The following is a 26,311-nucleotide window of genomic DNA, read 5'->3' on the forward strand; positions in this document are numbered from 1 at the left end:
GTCTAACCTATTGTTACCCACCAATTTTGCTCTAGACATTTGTCTCGATCTCTCAGTGTATAGTGTATTTGTGCGTATGCTGTCGGTGCTTGTAAAGCGTTTTTGATACAAATACATGGAATCTCGTTCATACAATCTTCACGGGAACTGGAAAATAAAATATCATTCGAAAATCGTATTTTTCGAACATAATCGTATTCAATAAAAAACGTATTATCCCAAAATACTCAATATGAAGAATCTTATCAACGGGATTCCACTGTACTGTATTCATAAGTTTTCAGTCATTTCCTGCTATGGAAACTTCAATTATAAAAATTTATCGCGAGGGCACATTTCTGTGAAAGAGATTCGGCCCTCAAAGAATGAAACGAAGGTAATGGTAAAAAGCAAAAAAGAGAAGGAAGAATCTACGTCTCTCCACTTGTTTGCCACTGTGTGTAGCGCCACCCTCGACAAAGGAAGACACCCTGCACAAGAGTCGATGTTGGAAGAAAGTTTTCTTCTTGTCAAAAGCAGATTGTGCGTGCACGTGTTTGAAGTGTTTATAAGAATCATACCAGACAAAGCAGTGCAAGATTTATGGCATATAATATTGCACCAGCAGTCGCGTCACTGTTTTGCATTATGTGCAAATCGAAATATTTTCCCTTCTCGCTGGTGGCTCAAATACATTGAACAGTTCTGGTGTCGCTGTGGTTATACCGACGACAGGAATAACACAACGGCTCAAGACTTCGCATGTCACGACATCTACAGCTGCAGAACTTGAGGCTCTCTGCGGTGTACTTCAAATGGTGGTCCTGGAACATGGGCTGTCTTCTGTGACTCAGTCGGCATTACAGTGTATGCAGTCATTCCTCCGGTGCGGAACTCGCGACTAATTGACGTCGGAAATCATAGAACTTAAACTGCCAGTTGAAAGAAAAGGGCCATGAGAATTATCTTCATTGGTTACCCAGCCATTGTCGGATCACTGGAAATGACGGTGACAAGGCTGCTCGAACATTGCATGAAGAAGACCACTGTCTAGGAGAGACGCCGTCTGGCATGCTCACTTTCGTTAGCTGAGTGGAATACTGCAGAGAGGACTGCAGAGATCCTTTGCTTCAACTCAGGCCTCCACCCAGAATGCACCAATGCTAGGCAATTGTTAGGGAGTTGCCTTCATGAGAGCGTATTCGGCACTCATTTGAATGGCTGACAGTCCTGCATCTGATTGATATCACCCTTCTTGATTGATGTCAGCTATTAGCCAATAGCAGCCGCATATGGGAATCTGCTATATGGCGAAATATGACAGCCCAGAAAGAGTGAGAAGCAGGCTTCTGTTGAAAAGCGAGTGTTTGAGAAATATGTGACATTGCACTCCACTTGTGAGCTCCATGCACCGCGCACAACTGCAAAATTTGGCTGAAAGGCTCACAGCAACATATGCTATCTGTGGGATGCGTTTTTTCACCAAGCCCGAGGGGTAATTCAGGAGCCCTTACACTAAAGGGAAATATTAAGTTCAGCTAGACTGAAACATTAGGCTTCTATTAAAGTGAATTCATCATTCGTACTGAAAACAGAGCCTTTGTAAGTGTCAAAATCGCGTAAATGGTAAATTAAAGTGGCGTTGCCTGTTGTGGACTATAGCACTTCTCACGTGATATCGGCACTGGTTTATTCACAGAGAGCGGCATAGAGGGAGGTCATGTGGTGGTTACGTCACCTCGTCCATTTTGGTGTGGGTAATTCAAATTGAGGCAGGGGTAGCAACGGAACCTTTGACAGGAATTTTTAGGGGCAAAGCTCCTTATAGCGGCACCCATTCGTCCCCGTCGTCGTCGTAGTAGTAGTGTGTAACCAGTCTGAGAAAAATGAGAAAAAAAATTCCTAAGTTGTGTCCGTAGTGCGGAATCGAACCAGGGACCCCTCGCTTCCGAGCGCGTGGCGTTAGCCCACGACGCCACGAAGCGGACATGGACACACGCACCGCGATGGCAATAAATACCCAACATTAACGAAAGGCCGCGTTTCTAGCGCGTTTCTAACGCGTTTGTGCTAGCGCGTTACGGCCCGTGTAAGAAGCTGGTGTAAGACGCTGTGGCCTCTCCGCCTTACCTTCAACGCGTTTCGAACGCGCTGCCCAAAGCGGTGGCAAGTCAAGTTCAAGTCGAGGAGCGTTTATGAATACGGGGGGTATACTCTCTCAGCAGTCATGTGATGGCGTCGGCAAACGCGGTGCACGTTCCGGCATGTGTAAATGGCTGCGTAAGACGCTGTGGCCGCTCCCCCTTACTAGAGAGTACTGCACGTTTCTAACGCGTTTGTGCTAGCGTCCCCTTAAGCGGGAGATCCGATGATTCCCTCCGGAGCTTCGCCCACTCATCATCATTCATCCCGTAGATATGCTGTGATTTTTTTATGCATCAAAGTGATATATTGTCTCACAGAGAACGATGACCAATTCAAGACGAATAATCTCTTTGGTCCAGCTCGACTGAATATTTTCTTTTAGTGTTCCTTAACATCTCTGCTTTCTCTCTTCTTTTCTTCCTTCCACACTCACTGCATTTGAACACATGCGTCTTTGTTATGCCTAACAATTTATTTTATTATTTTTTGTTATTTAACAATACTGTGAGCCTTTACACAGGCCCAAACAGGAAATGGGTTGTAAAAATGCACATGAGCATGGGAATAACAGAAGAAAAAAAGAAAAAAAAAGAAGGAAATGAGAAAAGAAGAGTGTCATACAACAACACTGGCATTCAACACAACAAGAAAATTTATTTGTTTCCCGTGAATCACGAAGGAATAATGAAAGGTGCTCACAAGAATTACAAAATTAATCGTACGACATTATTGCAGTTACGGGGGTTCAATAAAATACTACTCTTCAGCACATTGCAATAATTACATCTCACATCATAAAGTAGCGTACAATTACACGTGCATCATATTCCAAGCATTCATCCAACACATTATACTGTGAACTATTCACTATAATACTCTCATGCGCAACCAAAATATGGCTTCAATTTTGCAACAAAGCCATGCCAGGATCTGATTCAACAATTTCCTTTGGCAATGCATTCCATATTTCGATTGTCCACTCAAAAATTGAATACTTGAGCGTGTCCCAGTGTGTGCTTATGATGACAGATTCTGATGGAGTGTCAATGCAGTTGGTGCACATAATCTTGTTTATTTATATTAACATTGTCATGATATAGCATAATTAAATTAAATTATGGGGTCTTACGTGCCAAAACCACGATCTGAATATGAGGCACGCCATAGTGGGAGACTCTGGAATAGTTTGGACCACCTGGGGTTCTTTAACATGCACCTAAATCTAAGTACACGGGTGTTTTCGCATTTTGCCCCCATCGAAATGCGGCCGCCGTGGCCAGGATGATATAGCATAAAAGGAAACTTCATGACACCCACACAACGCCAACAAGCAAGGGTAGGCAGTGCTGCTTGGTTTCTAAAGAACACTTACGCTCTTATGTCGAGAATATTTAGAGTATATAAATCGCAATGCTTTATTAAAGTGAAATTTTATATGGCTAGATGAAATCGCTTGTGTACAGAAAATTATCATCATCAGCATTGGCTCGAGTGTCGTCTTCATCCGCAGCTGGCTTGTTGGCACCCCTCAGGTTGCACTCGTGCTTGTGCTAGACACGTGCTCGTGCCACTGCTCCTGCGTCCGTCGTCGTCATCTTCTTCCACAGCTGGCTGCGTTGCCGCTCATCATTCCAGCATAGAATTTCACTTCTCTTCTGTCGTCGTAATGGGGAGGCCGCGTTTATGGGAGTGTCAGCCATTGCTTAAGGGGGTATGAGCCATTCATTGTCTTACGTAATAAACAGATTTAATTTTGAAGCAATTTAATTTCGGAGGAATCGCAAGTGTCAATGGCGGGCGAATGCTGCTAACCGAGCAAACTCAAGACATCGAACGCAAGTGACAACGGCAGACTGCGGGCATATTGTCATGATGTTGTCATATTGTCGGACAGGAACATTCTCGACTTTGACTTATAGGAGGCTGTGGTGAGTGGGGAGTGTCAGTAGAAGATTTGCAGGGGACGATGGCATTGCAGCTTCACCTCCTTAAGCTGCACTATCTAGTTTTCCTGCGGTGATCGTCCAGAGAAGGACGGCGAGGAAAAGCGGCGAGGCTGCGGAGAGCGGGATTAGCAGCGTTGCGGCGATGGGGAGTGGGAGAAGCGGCGAACAGGAGCAGTGGTGTCAGAGGCAAGAGACTCGGGGGAGGACGAGTAGTAAGTAGGGGAACCAGCGGCTGGACGTCTAAAAGGAGTAGGGTGCATGGAGGTCTGGCGAGATGCATAGGTCCAACGGCGACGGCAATAACTAGCAATGTGCCCGGCCTGATGACAGGAGAAGCAGATGGGCTGATCGTCGGGCGTTCTCCATTCCGCAGGATTGCAGAAGGAGACGGGAGAGGTGTAGGATCGTCGAGCGGGGTCCAGAGGAATAAGGCCGAGCATCAGGACGAGTCAGTGGGCACGCCAAGATTGGCAAACTCCTGCCTGACGACAGTTTGAATGATGGACACCGATGGCTGCCATAGGTCACTGGTGTGGGTTGTAAACACGGGGGGTTGAATAGGTGCAGGACGGGCAGCATCAATCTCGCGATGAACAATGCCCGTAACGTGGTCACAGGTAGGCGGCAGGCAAATGGCATCGCACAATGAAGTTGCAGCCGTATTGGGCAGCCGGGTGAATCTCTGGGTAATACGGCGGCTCTTTGCATGTTCGAACCGCCGGCACTCTTTGATGATTGTGTCGACGGTATCAACGTTGGTATAGACGAGCAGGCTAAAAGCATCGTCGGCGATACCTTTGAGCACAATGAGAAACCCTCTCATACTCAGGCGTGTGCTCGTCAACCTGGTGGCAAAGAGCGATAACGTCCTGAATGTGAAAGACATATGACTCGGAGGATGTCTGTGCACGAGTCGCAAGTTCATTCCACGCAGCAAGCTGCCGGCCAGTGCTGCCACCGAAAAGGTCGTGGATCTTCTCTTTGAAAGATTCCCAGCTGGTAATGTCCGCCTCGTGCGTGTCGAACCACACCTGCAATGGGCCATCGAGGCAAAAAAGCACGTTGGCGAGCATAAGGGTCGGGTACCACCTGTTGCCGCCGCTGATCCGTTCGTGTAGGTTGAGCCATTTGTCGACGTCAACCCCACCCTGGCCAGAAAATACGCCAGCATCACGAGCAGGAGGCAGAACGATGTAGGTGGGAGCCACGGGAGGGGCAGGGGGTGAAGACGATGTACCTGCACCGACTGACATGGTCACAAGCGTGATGAGGCGGCCGTTATGGAGCTCCGTGATCGAAAAAAAGAACTACCCAGCACCTCCACCACGTAGATGTTATGTAAAATGACACAAGGCGGGACTATTTATGCTGTATTTACAGTATGTGAGAGACACAGTAGCCAAGATGGTGGACAGCCACCGGCACCAGAGAGAACCGTCTTCTTCGTTGTCTGCCTCAGGCTGAATGTCTCTCTCGTAGCAATATTGTCATCATATTGTCATCTCCGTCGCAGCCAAACGTGTGTGTAGCCTCATAATTGAGAAATACTTTAATGAACCTTCGGGATTAACTCAGTGATAAACACTGGGGCCGCATGTTTCAGCTTCGCTGGTTAACCATCTTCACGGAGTGGAAGGGCCGACTACATCTTTTTTTGATACTTTCTAATTTCTGTGTGAGTCCTTTCTGGAATGGGTTCCACACTATGCTACCATACTCAAGAATTGGCCTTACTAAAGTTTTATATGCTGTTAGTTTCACATAGGATAGCTGCTGCAGTTAATTTTCTTTGCAAGAAACTGAGTGTTCGGAAGCCCTTTGTACATGTGTTATCAATATGAGAATTCCATTTCAGTGCACTTGCAAAGGTTACACCTGAATGTTTTACTGTGTCAGTTTGTATTAAATCGTTACCTATTAATCTATAATTGAATTTAAAGATTGTCTTTCTATCAGTTATGGTTATATATTTTGTTTTCTTCAGATTAATTTCTATTCCCTACGTGTCACACCAATGGGCTACATTGTTTAGTGTAGTGTTTAATCTAAGCTGCTCAAATATTCCTCGCATGCATGTGTAAATTACGAATTCATCGGCGAAGAGCCGCAATTTCACTCCATTTTCTGTGCAACCAGCTATGTCATTAACGTATAGAAGAAATAATAATGGTGGCACCCCTGAATAAACTTCGAGTTGGTCAGAGTCATAATTATTTATGGCAACATACTGAGTTCGGTTTGACAGGTAGACTGCTATTCATTCTACTATATATTGTTAAAACAAAACAGGGCACAAAAATGAGGCTGTATAGAACAAAGACACACCACAAGTGCTGACTTGTAACTGAAGGGTTTATTCAATCAATCAATTAAATTTTATTGTTGCCGTAGACATTACATTGTTACTGCGAAAATAGGGGGCCAGAGAAAAAAGCTGCATCTGCGCTGCTTGACTAAGCTCTAGCCATCCGTACAAGAATAATCATTCACACAAATATGAACATGCAAACAAGTATGCCCTTGCAATTTTTTTTTAAATATCACGCAAGCGTCGACCGCACGGCGTGTCTGTGGTCTTGTAGAGGTGAGGGGGCACCCCAGAAGCAAACATTGGCGTGGAATACATTTTAACTAGAATTCGCCTTGCACGATTGCACATAAAGTTGCCAATCCTGCTGTCCTTCGCTGCTACAAGGCCGCTGACATGCCGCGCGGTCGACGCTCGCATGATACTGTTAAAAAAATTACAAGGGTTTACTCGTGACATGAGTTGCCGCATTGTTTTATTTCGAGATGAAGCATTACTAACTCGCCCAAGTTGCAGTTTTATTACTATATTGTGTTCGATTCCAATAGACCTTATTTTCTTGATTAGTTTACAGTGCACAACACGATCATAAGCCTTCGAAAAATCAATAAACATGGCATCAGTTTGGAATTTGGAGTCAATTATTGATGCCAGGTCATGTGTTATCTCTAACAATTGTGTTATAGTTGACAAACCTTTTCTAAAACTATGTTGCATAGGATATAGTATGTCATTTTCTTTTAAGTACGTCATGACGGCTGTACTTTACTGTGTGTTTCATTAATTTACAGCCGCAACTTTCTAGTAATAGTGGTTTATATGTTTCCATGTGTAATTTATTGCCTTCTTTAGGAATGGGGATTATTTTGCGCGTAGCCAATCCGTGGGAAGAGAAGCTGTACTCAGCGATTCGGAAAATATAATCCGCAAAAAGAGAGACAGTTGCTACACGTATTGTTTCAAAAATACATTTGGCATATTAATGGGCCCCGGTGCCTTCTTGGCGCCTATTTGCAAAAGCAAGTTTAAAATGCCCGACTGTGTTGTCAGAACTTCGGCTATTCGGGCGTCAGCGACTGCCACGAGCGCACTCAAGGTTGGTGAGCGCATGAAAATGGATTGCAAATGGGTGTTAAATATGTTGTGACAGAGCGATGAAGACGACGTTTTGAGATGACTTGAAGACGACGCTCTGGACTTCGCGAGCTAACTATGATCTTGTCAGCCGCTGCTAGTCTTGTAAATACACTGTAAATATATTTCTTACTTCTTTTCCCCGTAACATTTTTGGTGGAGGTGCGGGCTCAAGCGCAAGACGGATTTACGCAGCGGGCGCTCCTTGGCTGTATCTACCATGCCAGCTCAAGGCGAGGATGTTTCAGGCTTGTCGGCCCCTCGCCAACCGTCATTCTGGCACAACCGCGCGACCCCGGCACCTTTTCCGGCACTGACAACACGGATGTTGAAGATTGGCTTCAACTTTATGAGCGGGTGAACACGAGCAACCACTGGAACCAGCCCAATCCATCGGCGGCCCTACCGTGTCTCTCCTACTGAGCAAGACATCATCCAACACGAAGTTGATAAGATGCTTTCTCGTAACATCATTGAACCTTCTTGCAGCGCATGGGCATCCCCTGTTGTACTAGTTAAGAAAAAGGACAACAGTTGGCGATATTGCGTAGATTATCGGCACCTAAACAAGGTAACCAAAAAAGACATCTATCCGCTACCACACATTGACGATGCCCTGGATTGCCTCCATGGAGCACAATATTTTTCGTCCATAGACCTTTGCTCCGGGTACTGGCAAATTGCCGTCGATGACATGGACCGTGAGAAAACGGCTTTTATTACTCCCGACGGCCTTTATCAGTTCAAAGTGATCCCTTTCGAGTTATGTAATGCCCCGGCCACATTTGAATGAATGATGGATGCCCTCCTACACGGTTTCAAGTGGTCCATCTGCTTCTGTTACTTAGATGATGTGATCGTTTTTTCTCCGACTTTTGCGATGCACCTCGAATGCCTATCGACGGTCCTATCTGTTTTTCGTCGGGCGGGGCTACAACGCAATTAATCCAAATGCCACTTCGGTCCTCGTGAAATTTCTGCACTCGGGCATCTCATAGATTCTTCTGGTGTACGTCCAGATCAAGATAAAATCCAGGCAGTGAAAGACTTTCCCGTGCCAACGTGTGCCAAGGACGTTCGCAGCTTCTTGGGCCTCTGCTCCTACTTTCGTCGGTTTGTCTTCAATTTTGCGGACGTTGCACGCCCTCTTACTCAGCTCCTCAAGAAAGACGCTGCCTTCATTTGGGGCCGTGAGCAAGCTGGTGCTTTCACTGAGCTCATCTGGCTGCTTACTTCCCCTCCCATTCTCGCTCACTTTGACGCATCAGCTCCAACAGAAGTCCGTACCGATGCCAGCGGCCACGGTATTAGAGCTATCCTGGCCCAGAAACAACAAGGACAAGAACGTGTTATTGCTTACGCCAGCCCCCTTCTTTCCCCTGCTGAGCGCAAATATTATATCACTGAGCGCGAGTGTCTGGCTCTCGTTTGGTAAGTGGGAAAATTCCGCCCCTAATTGTACAGCCGGCAATTCACAGTCATCACTGACCACCACGCTCTGTGTTGGCTTTCTTCTCTGAAAGATCCTTCTGGGAGCCTTGGTTGCTGGGCTCTGCGCCTTCAAGAATACAACTACTCAGTTGTATACAAGACCAGCCGGTTGCACCAAAATGCGGACCACTTGTCGGGCAATCCTGTCGACCCACATAACGTTTCTATGGCCGACATTCCTGTCACTCTGTCACTCATTCCTGGCCGACATTCCTGTCACTCATTCCCGTCATTCCTGTTCTCTCTTCAAGTACTTTTCATGATATCAGAGCGGAACAATGCCGGGACGACTTCTTAAAAGACCTTATTCAGCGGCTGACTTCAACGACGCTCGACCCTTCCCTTCGAATGTTTGAACTCCACGATGGCATATTGTACCGCTGTAACATGCGCCCTGACGGCTCTGACCGACTCTTAGTTGTCCCTTCGCATCTGCGCCGGACTGTTCTCGCCCAGCTTCATGATGTGCCGACTGCCAGTCACCTTGGCGTGTCACGGACTTACGACCGCGTTCGTCTGCGCTTTTTTTGGCCTGGTCTTTACCGTGACGTCTGCCGTTACATCGCTGCGTGTGACCTTTGTCAACGACGAAAAAAGCCGACCACACTCCCTGCTGGCCGCCTTCAACCACTTGACGTGCCATGAGAACCATTCTTTCGTGTAGGCGTTGATCTTTTAGGTCCCTTTCCGACGTCTGTTTCGGGAAATAAGTGGATTGCTGTAGCAACAGACTATGCCACCTGATACGCAATCTCACAGGCTCTTCCGACAAGCTGTGTAACCGATGTCGCCGATTTCCTACTAGAAAATGTCATCCTTCACCACAGTGCCCCTCGACAGCTCCTCACCGACCGAGGCCGCTACTTTCTTTCTAAAGTTGTTAATGACATTCTACACTCGTGCGCGACTTAACACAAACTTGCTACTGCTTACCATCCACAAACTAATGTTCTAACTGAGTGTCTCAACCGAACGCTCACTGACATGCTGTCCACACATGTCTCCGCTGGTCATCGTGACTGGGATGTTGCATTACCATTCGTTACCTTTGCCTATAATTCTTCTCACCACGATACCGCAGGCTTCTTTCCATTCTTCCTCTTGTTTGGCCGCGACCCTACGCTACCTTTCGACACCCTTCTGCCTATAGCCTGCATTTCACATCAGAGTACACCCGGGACGCCATACTCAAGGCACAAGAGGTACGCCATATTGCCCGACGTCGACTTGCGGACTCGCAGGAAAATCAGCAGCGCTTATATGACACCCGCCATCGTGACGCCCACTACACACTGGGCACCCTGGTTCTCCTTAGGTCACCGTCGCGACGCGTTGGCCTCTTGGAGAAGTTGCTTTCACGCTACTCTGGCCCTTATCACGTCTTGCTTCAAGTAACCGACGTCACCTACAAAATTGCCCCTCTTGACCCCACCGTGGCTCAGCCTCGTTCTGACGTAGTCCACGTCGCGCGTCTTAAGCCGTATCATTCTACCGCCTCCTAACCAGCACCGGGTCGGTGCTTCAGCCACCGTGGGTCATGTGACAGCGCGATGAAGACGACGTTTTGAGATGACTTGAAGAAGACGACGCTCTGGACTTCGCGAGCTCACTATGATCTTGTCAGCTGCTACCATTCTTGTAAATACAGTGTAAATATATTTCCTACTTCTTTTCCCCGTAACAATATGTACTACAGTGCGCATGTCTTCTATGGCCAAACACCTGCCACTTCTGTTTTACTGCTCAAGCCTTCTGGCTTCAATAAGTAGCGCCAAAACATTTGTGAGTGATTCCTCATTCGTTAAGATATTTGAAACGAAATAGTCTTTTGCAGATTTCTAACTTCAATTTGCATGCGAGCTCTCTTATCTCTGCAGAATTTATTCTTTTTCTTCGTCGTCTTTTTAATATTCATTTTAGGTGAAATATGCTCCGCATAATCCACGGTGTTTTCCGTTCAGTCCTTTTGAATTTTGTAGATATGAAATTATTTTCGCAATGCATTATAGCCTCTTTTAGTTTTACCCAAAGACTACTAATGCCTCTGCAGGATTGAGCTGAGAAACTATTCAAGGTTTCTTCTAAATAGTCAATAACACTCTCATCATTAGCTCGGCTATATTCATTGAAAGCTATTTTGCGATTTGAGTTCCAGGAGAACTTAAGTCACCTTGGTGGGACAGTCTTCTGCATTTCAAAGAGCCTAATTAGGGTAAAAAAAATCTAGTTGTCTTTGGAGTGTGGTGCCAAACATAATGAGATGCACCTTCTCAGGCTGGTAATATGAACACAATTATATTCATTTGAAAATTTACTCTTGTTATTGATTGTGCTGCAGATATACCCACTGCTTTGTGGTCTGCATGGCTGTGACCCAAAACTGGAGACAAGTCGGCAGAAGGGCACCATTGAGCTTCCCTACAAGTACATCACATATCTCTCCATGGGGCTTACCATGTCCTTGGGATCTCCGTGGCTCTTCCATCAGTTAGGCATCGAGAGGGACAGCCTGCCCATTCACCTTTGAAGGGCGCTACATGGGTGCAAAGCCCAGCTGGCACTTGCCTTTTTATGCCACTCGTTTCTGCATATGTGCATCATATGGTGCGATGTGGCAATGTTGTGTATAGTGCAATACTACGGGATCAGTCAATGACCAATTTTGCTGATGTTGCCGTGCTAACTTTACAGACAGTGTTGTATTTATACAAGATATTTAGGTTTTTGTGTGTACAGCCAGTTTCTAAAACTCTATAAAATGGGACTGGTTCTGTGCCGTAAGTGGCATTCTGCAATGGTGTTTCGAATCAATGGATTTACTGTATTAAGGCGGCCTAAACTTCAGTTGCATTCATGGTTTTTCCAAGTTGACAGACCATCAAGAGGTGCAAAATGCATTTCATGACATCAGTTGTGCGGCATCCAAGATGCGCCTTCAGTTGCAAGAATATGCAGTAGACTGCTGTGCAGTTTTTGAATTAGTCTTTGCCACAGCTGACTCCCACGTAAATTAAAAATTAAAAATGAATATTGTGGGGTGAGCTTTTTTGAAGCTGCATAGTTCGTCATGAGAGAAGTCATAGTGGGAGGCGGCATACTAATTGTGACCTCCTGGGGTTCTGTAACTTGCACCCAAAGCACAGCGCACAAGTGTTCTTTCATTCCACTCCCATCTGAATGCGTCCGCCACAGCTGGCAATCAAGCCTGTGACCTCGTTCTCAGCCATTGAGCCATCGCAGCGAGAGCCCAGCATGGAGAAATCTATTTTAAATGTCACTGTGGCGCATGTCAGCAATGTTGGACTCCTTCAAAGTGGCTCTATTTGAACCTAAGTTCCAGGCTGGTTCTGTGGGCAAGAACACATTCACAATGTTCTGTAGAGAGTGCTATGGTTTCATTTCTTTGTATGCATTTCTTCTTTTCCTACTTTTTGCAGTGCAGTACCAACAAGTCCAATCATTCACTGTTGCTTTGGTAGTGTAAAAGAAAGTCCTGCAGCTTTTCTTTCTTTTTTTGTTTTAGATGCAGGTAGCTCATACGGCATGCTATGTTACGTCCATCGAGTGTACTATGTCAGCAAATTCATCATTTTTCCGAGTCAGTGGGCACAAATTTCCTACAAGTGGCTGTCACGATGCATACTTAAGTGCCTCAGTTGCTCCTGCTGCTCTTGGAAGATCGACTATCTGTGACATTGTTCTGCTGGCGAATTGTGTCAGCATTGTTGTTATGGACGTCTCTTTATCTCGGCTCCATGTTGGAATGGTTGCTGGTCTTGTTATCACGTGTGTTGCTATGTTTTATGCCACAGTGCCACCAGTTTTCACTGCCATAAACGCTTTGATGGGCATCAGTGTTGGTAACTTATTGAGGAAGTGGCTAAATTTAGCGAGTTTTAGTCACTCTTGACACCTTTGGCTTTTGGAGTCCTGATGTCATTTTGAGTGACCTTTTTAGTGCAAAATAGTCAGTAAATGGCCCTGGTACAATTCTTCAGAAAACCTTGGCGAAGTTCAATGCCTTGACCCCATTTTATTTCAAGGGCTTCCACGTGTCGCTCCTTACAAAGACATACCAAAGAGCTTATTAGTTAGCCATCTGGGAGCATGAAAGATGGTTTTCTAGGCAAAGCACATGAGACGTGTTACCGTTTTAGAAAATTGGGGTTGTTTTTTCTTTTTACATTCAGTTCCTTGACTTGCCACTGCAGAAGGTAATTTTAAGCTGTAGTAAAAAAAATAATTAAAAAAATGTCTAGGAACAATTAAAGCAAGAAAGAATGACATAGAATGGACTGTTTTAGGCTGCTACCTGGTGACTTTATCCAGTAAAAAAAGTTACCAACACTGATGGCCATGGCCCACTAGGGCAGCAGCCTGAGCACATTGGAAATCCATGCTGTCCTAAGAATTAGTGCAAAGTAAATGTGCACACGTGTGCTTATATGCGTACAACTGTGAATGTGTGCCTCAAAAGTTTCGCTAATGTTTATAGCAGCATTGTTGAAGTGGCTGCTGTCACTTGTGAACACAAGTTTCGGCTGTGATTGTTGTTTCGAAGGAAGTGCACACATAACTTTCAAGCCCAAAGGAGGTACACGGACAAAAAGACAAGGGCGTTGAATGTTGTGAATAAATATTGCCCTAATTCACGTTCTTTCTTTCTACGATGTGTGCATCTTAGTGCTTTCATTTGAGACGATGTGAAGCTTTGACCTTGCACTGGTAGTCATTTGCTTTTGTTTTCCTTTGAGATATGAACAGATACCCTTCCCACTGTTATTGTCCCTTAATTTTATCAGTGCACCAGACTATTTTTTGGGCTAATAACAAATACGAGGGCTTCAGTAAGCTGAAGGGAAATTGGCAATACCTTGTGTATTACAGGATAACCTGTGTATGCGTGTGTAGACAGGTTTAGTGGAGCATTTTAACAGCAGAAATATTAAAATCACTACACGTACACCTCGAAACTCGCTTCTCTTGTAATGGCATATTGACTTTTTATTTTTATTTGCAAATATTGCTACTTATGTCTGTTTTGTGCCTGTCTTTCCTGCAGTTTTATTGAAGTCTGGAGTGCTGTAAAAAGCATGCTCTATTTTCTTCTGCAGGGAATCTACATTCTCGTTGTCTTTAACGCTCTACAATAAGCTCGTATGGCTGTTAATGAACCTACTAGTAATGCATGTTTGCCTGCTGAATTTCAGTGCATGGTGTTGAAAGTTACGCTTTCAAGTTTGAGCCTTATAAAATTGTAATTAAGAAGCTGTGGCGACTGCAGCAGCTATTGCAGCTGTGCTATTGTTCAGCTGGGCAGAGACAAGGTTCTGGTATGAATTTCACCAGGGTGCACATGATAGTCCACATTTTAGTTTTGATTATAGCCAGATTAGTTGTACACAAATCTTTTATACATGACAGGAATGATGTGGATCACATTTAATGCTCTTTTTTATATCAGCGTTACTTGTATGAGGCAACCCAACATTGCAGAATTTTTCAAATAGCTCAGACTTCAAGCTTCAAAATGAGCTCTCAGTATCTGCATTTACCAAGAGACTCCAATGTCAAGACAAGCAGCCTACCGATACCCTCGAAAAGAGCATAACCAATGGGGCTTGCAGGATAACAAGGAAACTTGGGAACATAATGACCCCACAACGAGTACAAATTGTAGCATAATTAGAGATCAAATAAGTGAGACAGAGGCTCGTTGAGATAATAGAATGAACTGGAGTGTGGCTGGTCATGTAACGCTTGGAGCTGATTACTGCAACATAATTGGCACCAAGCAAAGGCAGAATGGCAGATTATGTAGCTGATGTCGTTGTATGTTCATGAAGATCATTTGCTTTTCGTAGATGGGCTGTTTGCCTAGCTAGGGATGACTTGCAATGGTCCTCAAGTGCAACATACTAAATAGCAACAGGTGCATAGCAACAGGACCACTGAGCGACAAAACAACACAGGCTCTTGGTATTAGCGTGCTGGCTCTGAGCAAGACACCTACTGACATATTTACATATCACAGTACACTCCAGAATTGTTGGTCCTGCATGACTACATGCAAGAATGTACAACAGCGTTCACATTGCGTGCTCTTTCTGATTAAATAAGACTCTTTCACTACAGAATCTGCAGCCACATTTGAGAATGTGTCAAATCGATAACAGTGACAATCAAGCGAAGGACAGTCACCACCAAAGAGCAAAACAATGTGCCTTTGATAATACGTTAATTAGATGGAAGATTACTGGCACTGTTTGGACCTAGTCTAGAGGTCAAGAATTTCAAAGTGTGTGCGTTTCCTTAGGTGAACTACACAGCATCTGTTGTTCTCCAATGAAGAAGAGCAGCCACCAACTTTTTAGACGCAAGTCAGAAAGTTAAATCATAATTGAATCATAATGCACTTTACAAATTGCATATTTTTAAAGTTAGTGTTAAACAGGAAATGTTCACTTGTCAGTGCAAGTGAACGTTTAAAAAACGAGATGCTTGCATGATCTCGCCCTTGATGACTGAATTAAAAAAAAATATTGTGTAACTTAAATATGCACAGTTCAAAGCTTAATGCAGCTATATACAAGAAACAGCACAGAGAGAACCAACTGATTTTATCTACAGAAACACTTATGTAGGACTGTGCAATGAAAACACCAAGATGAAAAGTACTGAAGCACCGTTGTCACCTAATCGCACAGCATGAAACCACTGCCACTTCTAGGTCATATCAAAGGCACATGCTATGTTCAATTTGACTCTTTATTGGTGAGGGCAATTGATGGCACGCCTACGCACATACTATTGCCACATTGCGCCATCTTGGTAGCCCCAATTATTTCTCTTGTGGTTCCTAAGCCCTTCCTGTCTACAATTACGCAGCCACATGCACTGCAATGTACTGCCAAGTGCCCTTTTATGTCCTACCGCACATTATTGCCATGTTCATGCAGGCGGTCATTCCCGTAGCTTCTATTCTGCCCAACATGGTAGTCAAACCTCGATATAAAGAAGGTGTATTTGCAGCAAAAAAGCTTTGTTAAATTGCGAATTTCGTTAATTCGAGGCTTTAAAGTTTCAGTCAAAATAATTTCACCGATTCCCAGGACATTACTGATGTATAATATCTTGTCATTAAGAACTTATACACAAATCGTAAGAAGGTCGGGCCATAATAGTGCTGTTACGAGCGCCAGTGCGTGGGGTCCAGATTGCGCCGAGAGCAATGCATCGGCGTAGCTCATGGAGTCCGAGATTTGCCATTGTTGCGTAGCGTGGTGCCTTAAATCTTGGACGCCTTTGCTGACTGCACTATTGCCCGAAGCCGTCTTCAGATGGCACCCACAAATTAAAGACAAAAGTGTTAGAATATACTGATATTCGTCCCGATAAAAAAATTCCGACAGAAAGGCAGAGCATTGATAGCGATAGCAAAGTGACAACTATGCGAAGTAAGCTTGTTTATAGTTTTATTGATGTCATTCGCGCTAAAGTAAACAAGAACAGGTCTGCTACTACTACTACTATTAAGTGGTTCGTTATGAGAAAAGGAAAGGTTGGCGCTATCTTCTGCAGCCCTAAAGGGAGCACGGCTCTGCGCCTAGGTCTCACTTGGTGACCACAAACAGTCGCAGTAACAATGCGAGTGAACACTTCCACACCAAGTAACTTGAGATTATGCGACCGCCAACACTTGACACGCGGGAACACAATGTGCACATGGAAAGCCATGCGCAGCCACGGCAGAGGAGGAGACTTGTGCTAGGGGGAGAGGGCAGATGGATATGCCGCACGCGCACTTCGATGACGTTCTTGCCGCTTAAACTTATCATGCGGCAGGACGCTTGCAAAGAACTTTCGCCTCGGCCGACATTTCTAGTTTTTTGCTCGATTTACCAGCCATACAGGTTCCAAGTACATACTTCAGTTGGCTGAAAACTGCTAAATTGAAACAGTGTCACAAAATTTATTCATTAAATCGCAACAAAAAAAATTGTTTTCAATGAAACTAAGATTGGGATAGCATACTAGTTGGTTACATCGCAAATTTCGTTAGGTCAAGGTTCGTTATATCGAGGTTTCACTATTTGCCACAGAAAAGTGGAATCTTGTACACGATGCCTTCTGTGCATCTGACATGACTTCCTATGTTTATTCTGGCAGCCATATGGTACTAAGCCTTCCTGGTATTTTGTTTTGCATAAGCCCAGTAGCTTTTTGGGGGACCAAGAACTGGACATACATTCACACACAGAACTATTTGGGGCCATGTTATGAGGCCTGCAGCACAAGGTGCCCGTTCTGCCTTATACCCACGGTGTCACTATTTATAGAAAGCATGACAGATGCCTAACGCATATAGAAAGCGTGACGCACATTGCATCTGATTTATTTTTCATCATCATAGTACATATTCTAATACTGGTGTCCCATGTGCAATTTCGGTCCTGAGCAGGCCTCACTAGATCGCGATCGAAGGTTCACCATGTGACCAAGGTATAAGATTCAGCTGTCCTGTGCTGTCTTGGCACACGAACATTGGGAAACTAAGATGTTGAAACATGATTGCATGCAAAATGTCTGAAGGTTAATTTGTAGAAAGCTGTTGCTAAGGGTTCATTAGCGTCATTTCTATCACTCTCGATCTTTAATAGTAAATAGTGCTTTTTGAATTCCTTTTATTGAAACTTCTTTGTTAATCTTGATTGTTTAAGCAGATGGTCTGGCCATATTGCGTAGAGTTTTGACATGATTTACACTGTGCTACCAGCGAAAGTGTTATTTGAGAGCTGTCATTTCCTCTTTTATCATATACAAGTTATCATGCCCATGTTGTATTATACCTAAATAAAAATTGGTGTCGTGTGATGCTGAGGAATACTGCTAAAACGTGAATAGCTTGTCGTTTTGCCATTTGAAGTGGGGTTTGCAATGCTACTAAAGAATTAGTCTTTTTTTGCTCTTAACATGCATCATGTTCAAAATAGGCTGTAGGAATGCTGCTAAAGAATGCTAGACAACATGCATACATACTGAATGAAACATACTAATTTGCATGCTGGAAAAATTGTCAACTTTGTCCTTGCCGCAAACAAGTTAATTCTTAGTGCTTTTATTTTTAATTGTTTTATGCTAAGAAACATTTGCTGCAACATGTGCTGTGATACATCAGAATGTAGCTTAATCGTAGGAGTTTTGAAAGGAAAAGCAGAAGTAATCTCTCAACAAGTTGTTTAATATTGCATATGAAATTGCAGAGTCACCGTAGACTGTTGATATTGACGTTGTTGAAATGGTGCGCTTGTCGTATGGGAAAGCCCTTCAATCTGTAACTGCAGAGATCATATCTGTGTCACTAATGTCGCCAAAATGTCATCAACCACTGACCCCCTTCAGGATGTGCAGAAATGCATATCCTGTAGGATAACATCTAAAAAAAGCAGTTGATGGCTTTTAATGCAAAGGTAATAAAGCTTTCACAAGAAAACCACAACCAGTGTTGTACACGTTCTTCTAAAACAGGAACAAAAGCTCGTTCCTCATTCCTCGCCAATCTTGAAACGAGTTTCCTGTTACAAGCTCTTTTAAAAATGAGAAAGGAACGCATTCCAGTTACACTTCAAACTTTGGAGCGTGTCGTTACATTTACATTTTTTAATTAAAATATAGTGTCGGATGATCCTGAGGTGAAATAAAGTGAGAATTTAAAACTCGCATCAAACTACATATATTATACCAATTTGAACATCCCCGGCAGCAGATTACCTGGAGATAAAAAAGAATCCAAAGAAACGCTTTCAGACAAATTTGTTTAGGGAGCATCGTACATACTCCAGACATGTCTAACTGCAACTCTGGTGCCCGTCTATTACAAGTGCAACACATATGGCACCGTCCACTTCGGTCTTCAAATGCGCAGTCAGGATACTGCGCTTCAGATGTGCAAATAGAAAGTTACTCACATGCACCAATATGGTTAAATTTATTGCACAAGAAACTGCATCAAAAGGAACAATACATAGGTGTTTAGTAAATGATGATTCAACATTGCAGTATGAGTGGGAAAAACAATGGCGAGAATGCATATTCGCAATTTAGTAAAGTCCCTTGTTTGAACTCGGCAAGAGTTGCATCTCGATGTTGGTGTCTGACAGATGAATCCGTTTTTTCATCAGCCCTTCGTTGGCAATTTCGAAGAGGCATTATCCGAAGCGCTTGAGGGTATTGTCATTTTGTACTTGAGGAAAAGTTGGTTCAGTCCCTCGAAGTTCTTCATCTACGACAGCGGGTACTCAACTGGTACCTGCAGGTACCACGACAGCTCATCCTGTTCCTCAGCTGGAAGGGTTTGGCGCCCGAACGAGAAATCTTCGGGCGCGGTCGAGGTGGCAACATCTGAGCTGACTGGTTTGGTCACCGCAGCCAGCTCTGTGTTTATGTAGATGGTCTACAGGAGGGAGTGTCACGTGACAATCTTGAAGCCTACTCATAAAAAAATGTAAGGGAGAACTCGCGAAAAAAATGCATCACAGTGAGTGACAGGGAAGCTGTAGTTCTTTGCGTCTCACGCAGTCTGTGTTTTGCGTATGTGCGTGCATTTGTTAAATGTGTAACGTTTACAGAAGTAATGCCGTTTCCTCTGTCGTTCCTTCGTAAACCTAATGAGTTACCGTTACAGTTCCACCGGAACTAGTTCTGAAAGGAACTAGTTCCAGGAACTAGTTCCAGGAACGCCATTCCTTGGAACACCGTTCCAAGGAATGGAGCCCAGAGAGAGCCGGCGGCACAGGCGGCAGAGGTACAGTGGCTAGAATAGCATAGGTTGGCAGGGCTGAGCGCATGCGCCGCAGTGAGAGAGCGGGCACGCACAGTCTAGGGTGCCTCGATGCCCTCCTCGCCCACCGCTCCCCTTCCACTGGGAAGTTGCGTTTGCTCTCCGCCGTGCGTTCGCTCCCCGTGAAAGCACGCGTCCCTCGCCTTCGCGCGCTTTCACTCGCACATACAACATACGGCCAATGAGAGTTTTTCTTTTTTTTCTATTGCTGGACGCGACCATCGGAGAGTGAGCCCTTAAAAGCTTCGCTGTAAAACACCATGGAGACTTACAAGGACGAAAAAGAAATTAGAAGGGAAAATCTGTGCAATAACAAAAAGGGAATTAAGTGCCTCTCTCTTTAAGGCTCAGGCTGGTTGCCTAAGGACAAAAACATACCGGAGAAAATATTCGCAATTAGATAAGGCGTGCGTATGCTGTGAAAAAATCCGGCGACCACTCGGCACATAATGGAATGCGAGCAGATTCACCCAGCGAAACCAGTATTTAAGGTACACCTTCCAGAAGCGCTTGGGTGTAAAAGTAGATGGAAGTATAAACCGGTCAGCAGTTGAGATAAGCAAGAGACGTTTAGAGCATAGGTGGAAAAACAGGCGAGAGACTGATATGACCATATCCATTGCAGGCATAGGCAGCGGTACGAGGTAGATAGAGAAGATTAAAGAGAAGTGTACAAGAATACTAGAAGGAAAGGCATTGAAAGCATACCTTAGGCTAGGTGACGATTTGTCCCCACCCCTTTTCAAAGGGGGTGCCAATAAATCATCATCATCACCGTGGCAGCGTGCATCTAAATGTCTGTACGTACAAAAATCCCTCACGTGACTCGATCCTAGGCACCTAGGGACACGATCATTAGGGACTTTTGAGAAGGCACTATGGTGGTGCCAAGCGACGACGGCATGGGATGGCGTGTTCGTTCCGAGGAGGTCGTGGTTCGTTCTCGGCGTGATCGTTCTCTGGCCCGCGCCGACCGCGCGTTGTTCAACATTGCGTGTGTGATTGTGCTTAAGGTGCTTGTGTATTGGTTGTAGGTGCAGTGTTACTTGGTGGAAAGCCATGAGTAGTGCTTGTGTGGCAGTGCGGCTTTGGCCTCGGTGAGCTCTGGCAATACAGAACCTGCGTTATGTGATCCGTGTTCCTTGACAATGCGGAGGTAGTGACGATTGAAATGTCGAAGTGGCGTCGCCGTGTCCGCCTTTGCATAACGGACGTCGAGGGATGTGCTGCTCTCCACAAGTCACAAAAATGTGACTGCGTCGACCGCCCACGGTTCAGCGCTGAATGTGTGGTTTGAGTACTGTGCTTGAAACGAGTGGTGCAGCTGTGGTGCCCTAATTTCGCACAATTGAGACGCGTGCTTTTGTGCAAAAGGGGCAACAAATCGTATCTTAACCCGCTGAGACGATGCTACAATGTCAACAATGCCGTGCATGTTTATTATGATGGTAGTCTCTACAGCAAGCAAGCGTGCACTGCAGCTATGCTGTGAATATAGCCTCAACTCGAATGTGGCGTTTGCAGAACCCTTATGTTTGTTTCTGCTTTCAAACAAGCTGTATGTTGTTAGGATTATCACTCACTGCTCACATGAGACATGGGAGTCCATCGTGTGGGTTGGGGCTCAGCACGAATGTGTGGTGAGGGGGTGTGGAGCTGGTGGCTGTGTCAGGTGCCTCACTGAATTTTGTCATTGGAATAAGCTCAATGTAGAAGGACACACCCTATACCTGATGGCTCACTTTCACGGATATTGCCTTTTTTTTTCCTTGAAATTTCCAGCCTGAGGACGCGCCTCGCATTATATTCGGGTTCGCGATACATATAATCACAATAAATTTTTCTTTAGGAGAGACCAAAAGCCGCTCGTTGCATCATATTTGTGGTCGTGTTACTTACATGCAAATCCAGTACTTTCAGTGCCCATTGACTGACTGAGGGGTGCAGGACTTTGGCAGTGGTAGCAGCACCAAAGCAGCTGCCCAAATGGTGTACCCTACAGTGTTAGATTTCTTGTGCACATGGGTGTACTGTGAAAACACGTGAAAGGAATTCCACAGTTGCTGCAGCATCACGTCTGGATCTGTGGATCACTGAGCGGTTGTTTGATCACATGTCTGAATTTCTGTTGTCACTGAGCGGTTCTTTGATCATTAGCTTAGGCTGTCTGTTTTCTACATATTATATTACAGCAATGGCGTCAGAGTAGCTGCAAAAATGGGATTTTGCTGTACAATCGCAGATTGGTTGCTTTTCTGACTGTTGCATTGCTCTATTTGCTGCAACTGCCGCCAAATGTTGCTTTACCATGTCTGGTGAATGCCTTAAACGTGAACCACATTTGGATGATGCTTGTGAAAGTATAACATACTCCTTGTATGTAAAGAAAACTATCACACCGGTAGGTGTGGTGGAGTCACTGATGAAATAGAAGTTGAAAAATGAAAGTTCTCGCAAAATTTGGAAGTGTTCATGGCGCTTGCCATCAAAAATGTGTAACAATCCAAGCAAACATAAAGATAACCTACCTATCCTGAAGAATATGAAAGTGATGCGTCAAGTTGTCAACTTAAAGCTTGATATACTGGTGCCGATCAAGGAAAGAGTTGAGATTATATAGGATTTAGTGCAATTCATGTTTAATCAGCTTGGCAATCTTGTCAAAACGACCAAATAAAATTGTCTTTTAAGAGATTGCCATGATAACGTGATGAGGTTGCTGGCATTATTTGGTGCTTGGGAAACAAAGCATCACAGGTATGTGGTGATTGAGCTTCTCAAAAAAAATTTGGTGTGCCACTAAATCTAATAAATTGAACACATAAACCACTGAAAGAAGTTGAGTGTGCAAAGGCAAATGGCTACAGCTATATTTGCACAGTAATAGAAAAGTTGTAATCGGGCTGATGGTGCACAGGTGATGGATGTATATTGTATGTTCGAGGGCTTAATGTGCCTTAGTGTGCCTTAGTGAGTGGAATGCCTGACTGCAGACTCCCGTCATTATGTACAATTAATGAAAAGCAAAGTAAATTTTTCTATGGAACTCTTTTTTTTCTAACTTCTGTTCAGTTGCAAATGACGCAGTTGTCCCTACTCTGTACTGAATAGTGAAGGGGGGGGGAGCGCATGCGGGCACCCTATTTACTGGAGCTTTGGGGCGCCCTCACCATGGCTACTCACATGCCCATTTTTCTGGCTGTAACAACCTAGAATCAGTGCACAGGTGTTTTTAACGTTCCAGGATTAAGTAAACTTGACGTCACTATGCACAAAATTTAGATTACGACAGCCCAAGATGGCAACTGCCATGAACTGAATATAAAATTGCCTATAAGCATGCATTGTGCAATTGAATGCCTGTGAGTTCCGTAATGCCACTTTCATGAAATTGACTGGCATGGTTTGGTTGAAACTGAAAACATGTTCGATCCTCAGTTGTAGCAGACTCACTTCACTATAACATATTTGATAATGCAGGTGCAGATTGTGAAGGAATTGAAGCGGCTGTTACTCTTGGTGAGAATCAGTCATGCTCATTAGAATTTATAGCTAAGGCTATATATACATTACTTCAGTTGAGATCAACTAATGTTGAGATAGAAGCTCAGCTGTGGCACATAGGTACAGGCGAATAAATTTAGAAAGAAAAATTCTGGTACAACCCATTTCACGATGATGCCGATGCTAATACGATAGCATTGAAACAATGTAGAGACATTGTATTGCCACCACAGAGATCAGTCATGTATGAGCCGGGCTCCTCACGAGTTCCTCTGGACATGCTACGCCTGTTGGCAGGGTTGCCGCTAAGTCGGTGCTTGACATTCGATTCGAATCTGCCCAGCACCTAAGAAAATTTTTTTTGTCATTGGTGAGCGGCCCGGCCCATACCTTGTGACCTATTTTTGTTTCAAACTCGGTGTCCTCAGCACAGCAGCCCCAGTGCTCTACCCATTTTACCATGGATTACCCAGTGTCCCAAGTTTACGGAAAAATGGATAAAGACCTGGACAGACAGGAAGATAGGATATTCCACACTTTTCAGGGTCTAAGAACGATAATTATAGGCAATATACACAACTGGCCTGTTATGGATACATTGCCGGCATTGCAGGAGAACAATTTACAATTTAGAGCTTCTATTGGTAAAACCACAACAATATACACAATTTTGATTTCACAAGAAACAGTAGTGCCATCTGGTTTATGTATTCATCTACGTCACAGGCTCCACAAGGAGTATTGCGTGGAGGGGGGAGGGCATCGCATAACAAAGGAGCGAAAAAGTTATACAACGTTAGAAATATAAACAGCGACACAAGATCAACGCAATAAATTGAAAAGAACAGAAATTATAAAATCGTGAAGTAAAATTCTACCATTAGAAAGCTGGGTTATACAGTGAATAGTACGATTGCATAATTACATTAAAAAAAAGTTACATACACCTGAAATAGAAACACTTGAACACTACCCAAACATACTGATTTTTGTCTGAAGGTTACAGTATTGTTAATGTCAGCAATGTTATCGAGAAGACCATTCCAATGCCTAATGGCACGTGGCAAAGCAGACAAGTCAAAGGCATTCGTTCGACCAAAAATGTGCTGGACGCTAAGGCGATTGTGCAAGCACCTAGATGTGTGGGATGGACAAACAAGAGGCAAGGTGGACGACTGCTCACTATGAATGATTTTATGTAGCAGACAAAGCGACAGTACATTCTGGCATGATTCCAAGGATGGTAGTGACAATGACAACATAATGATAGATACGCTCAAGTATTGGTTGCAATCCCTGGCGATTAAACGTGCAGCACAGTTTTGGCTATACTCAAGAATGCGGATTAGATATGCCTGTTGAGGTGACCAAAATGAACCTGCCAATTCTAGTTGGGGCAAGAATAATGTCTGATATGCAAGCTTTCTTGTGAAGGAAGGAGCAGCATGAAGGTTGCATTTTTGAAGATTGATGATCAAAGCACTCGTGTATATGGAGGTTAATCGATAATATATACAACACTGCCACAGTGCAGTCAAGACATTGCAGTAGTGAAAAAAATTCAGAGCACTTATCAAACAAGGACATGTATGCAAACAGCAACACAACACACATGGAGATGAGATACAGTGCAACAATGCCCTTGTAGCCTACAATGTGTGGTTACTCAATATTTAGAAGCAACGGCACTACCACTAGGGCAACTAGAAGTGTTGTGCAGAGGTGACGAGTTGACCGTAGTAGCAGCAGAAGGCACAGGCTGTGAACTTGCGGGGCGATCAGCTGTTGCGACAACAATGAACTGTAGACTGCCTAGGTCGAAGGGAACACAGTACGTTGGCCTGTTGGCTCTTCACTGATGTTGTGTAAGGGCCTATAATTTGTGCAGAAAGCATGTGGCCATCCATGGCTCAATCACAGTTGTATGGTTGTGGGTGCCGATATTGCTCTTAAATTTTCCAAAAATGCGGGCATGACCAACTTAGTCTGCAGTTTCACTTTTCTGTCACCACCAAAGAACACTGCCAATGGTGCAGTTTTTTGGTAGGCTTAACATCTTTTAAAACCACCTTAAAAGAACATTGCCAAGAATTTCTCATCAAATTGACAAAACACAAAGAACAAACCAGCTTAGCTATAGCCTCCCCATTTTGCAAACAGAATAGCAGCTCACTTTGAAGAAAATGGGCCCATATTGTCATCATGCTTACTGAGGTCATGCAAAGCGTGGAATGCCAGATTAGGAGCAGTAGTGTGGCACTCCTGACAATCTTCTCATGGTAGACATTGTCTTATAACACATGCTAGGCATGTATATATGCTACATGTTTTTAATGTGAGAAAAACTGCAAAGCTGGCCGGCAGCATATCGCAGCACCTTCGCCATCGGCGTCTCTCAAGCAAGGACTGGTTACGTAAATATTATTGCGTCTACCGAATAGGGCGGGCACAGAGGCGCCGCTCCAGGGCGCCAGTTGGCCGGTTCGCGAACTGGCCGGTGCCAAGACGCCGACGTGAATTGGATATTTCGAGCGTCTGCACAGCACGGATTTCACGGCGTTCTGCCACCACAGCTGCACCACTCCCCAGTGAACCACAAATATCCATTGGATGTACCACAAAAGACCAAATATCCAAGACATTTAACGACGTCCAGTTTACATCTATAGTACGTTCGACTGGTACGTGGCAGTCAAAGGTCATCCAGAGGACGTCGAATGTCCTTATGATTTGGACATCTCTTGCACATTCAAAGCTCTCGTGCGTTGATCGTACATAGTGCGTTATGAGTAGATGCGCGCACTATGCCGCAGAAATACAAGCAAATTGTCTCTAATGCCTAACAATGGGAAGCTAGGAGAGCAAAAGCATTTTATTAATTATTTTGCAATTTAGCACGACCTTTGCTCGCACTGTTGGAGGTCTAGTAACGTTGCTGCCGGACACCGCGCGCAAAAGCCAATA

At 44.4% G+C, this 26,311-nt stretch overlaps 1 protein-coding gene across 1 annotated transcript in view; it reads left to right on the forward strand.

The window, feature by feature from the left end:
* The window catches only part of LOC119465126 (sphingosine-1-phosphate phosphatase 2), a 142,922-nt gene extending 124,420 nt beyond the window's left edge, over nucleotides 1-18,502 (forward strand). Inside the window, exon 5 of the mRNA XM_037725925.2 lies at nucleotides 11,342-18,502. Within this exon, the coding sequence (XP_037581853.1) occupies nucleotides 11,342-11,530 (189 nt within the window). The 3' untranslated portion in view covers nucleotides 11,531-18,502. The remainder of the gene's footprint in view (nucleotides 1-11,341) is intronic.
* The last annotated feature ends 7,809 nt before the right edge of the window (nucleotides 18,503-26,311 follow it).

Source organism: Dermacentor silvarum, chromosome 9 (genome assembly GCF_013339745.2).
Source record: "Dermacentor silvarum isolate Dsil-2018 chromosome 9, BIME_Dsil_1.4, whole genome shotgun sequence".
In the NCBI taxonomy this organism is placed as follows: Eukaryota; Metazoa; Arthropoda; class Arachnida; order Ixodida; family Ixodidae; genus Dermacentor; species Dermacentor silvarum.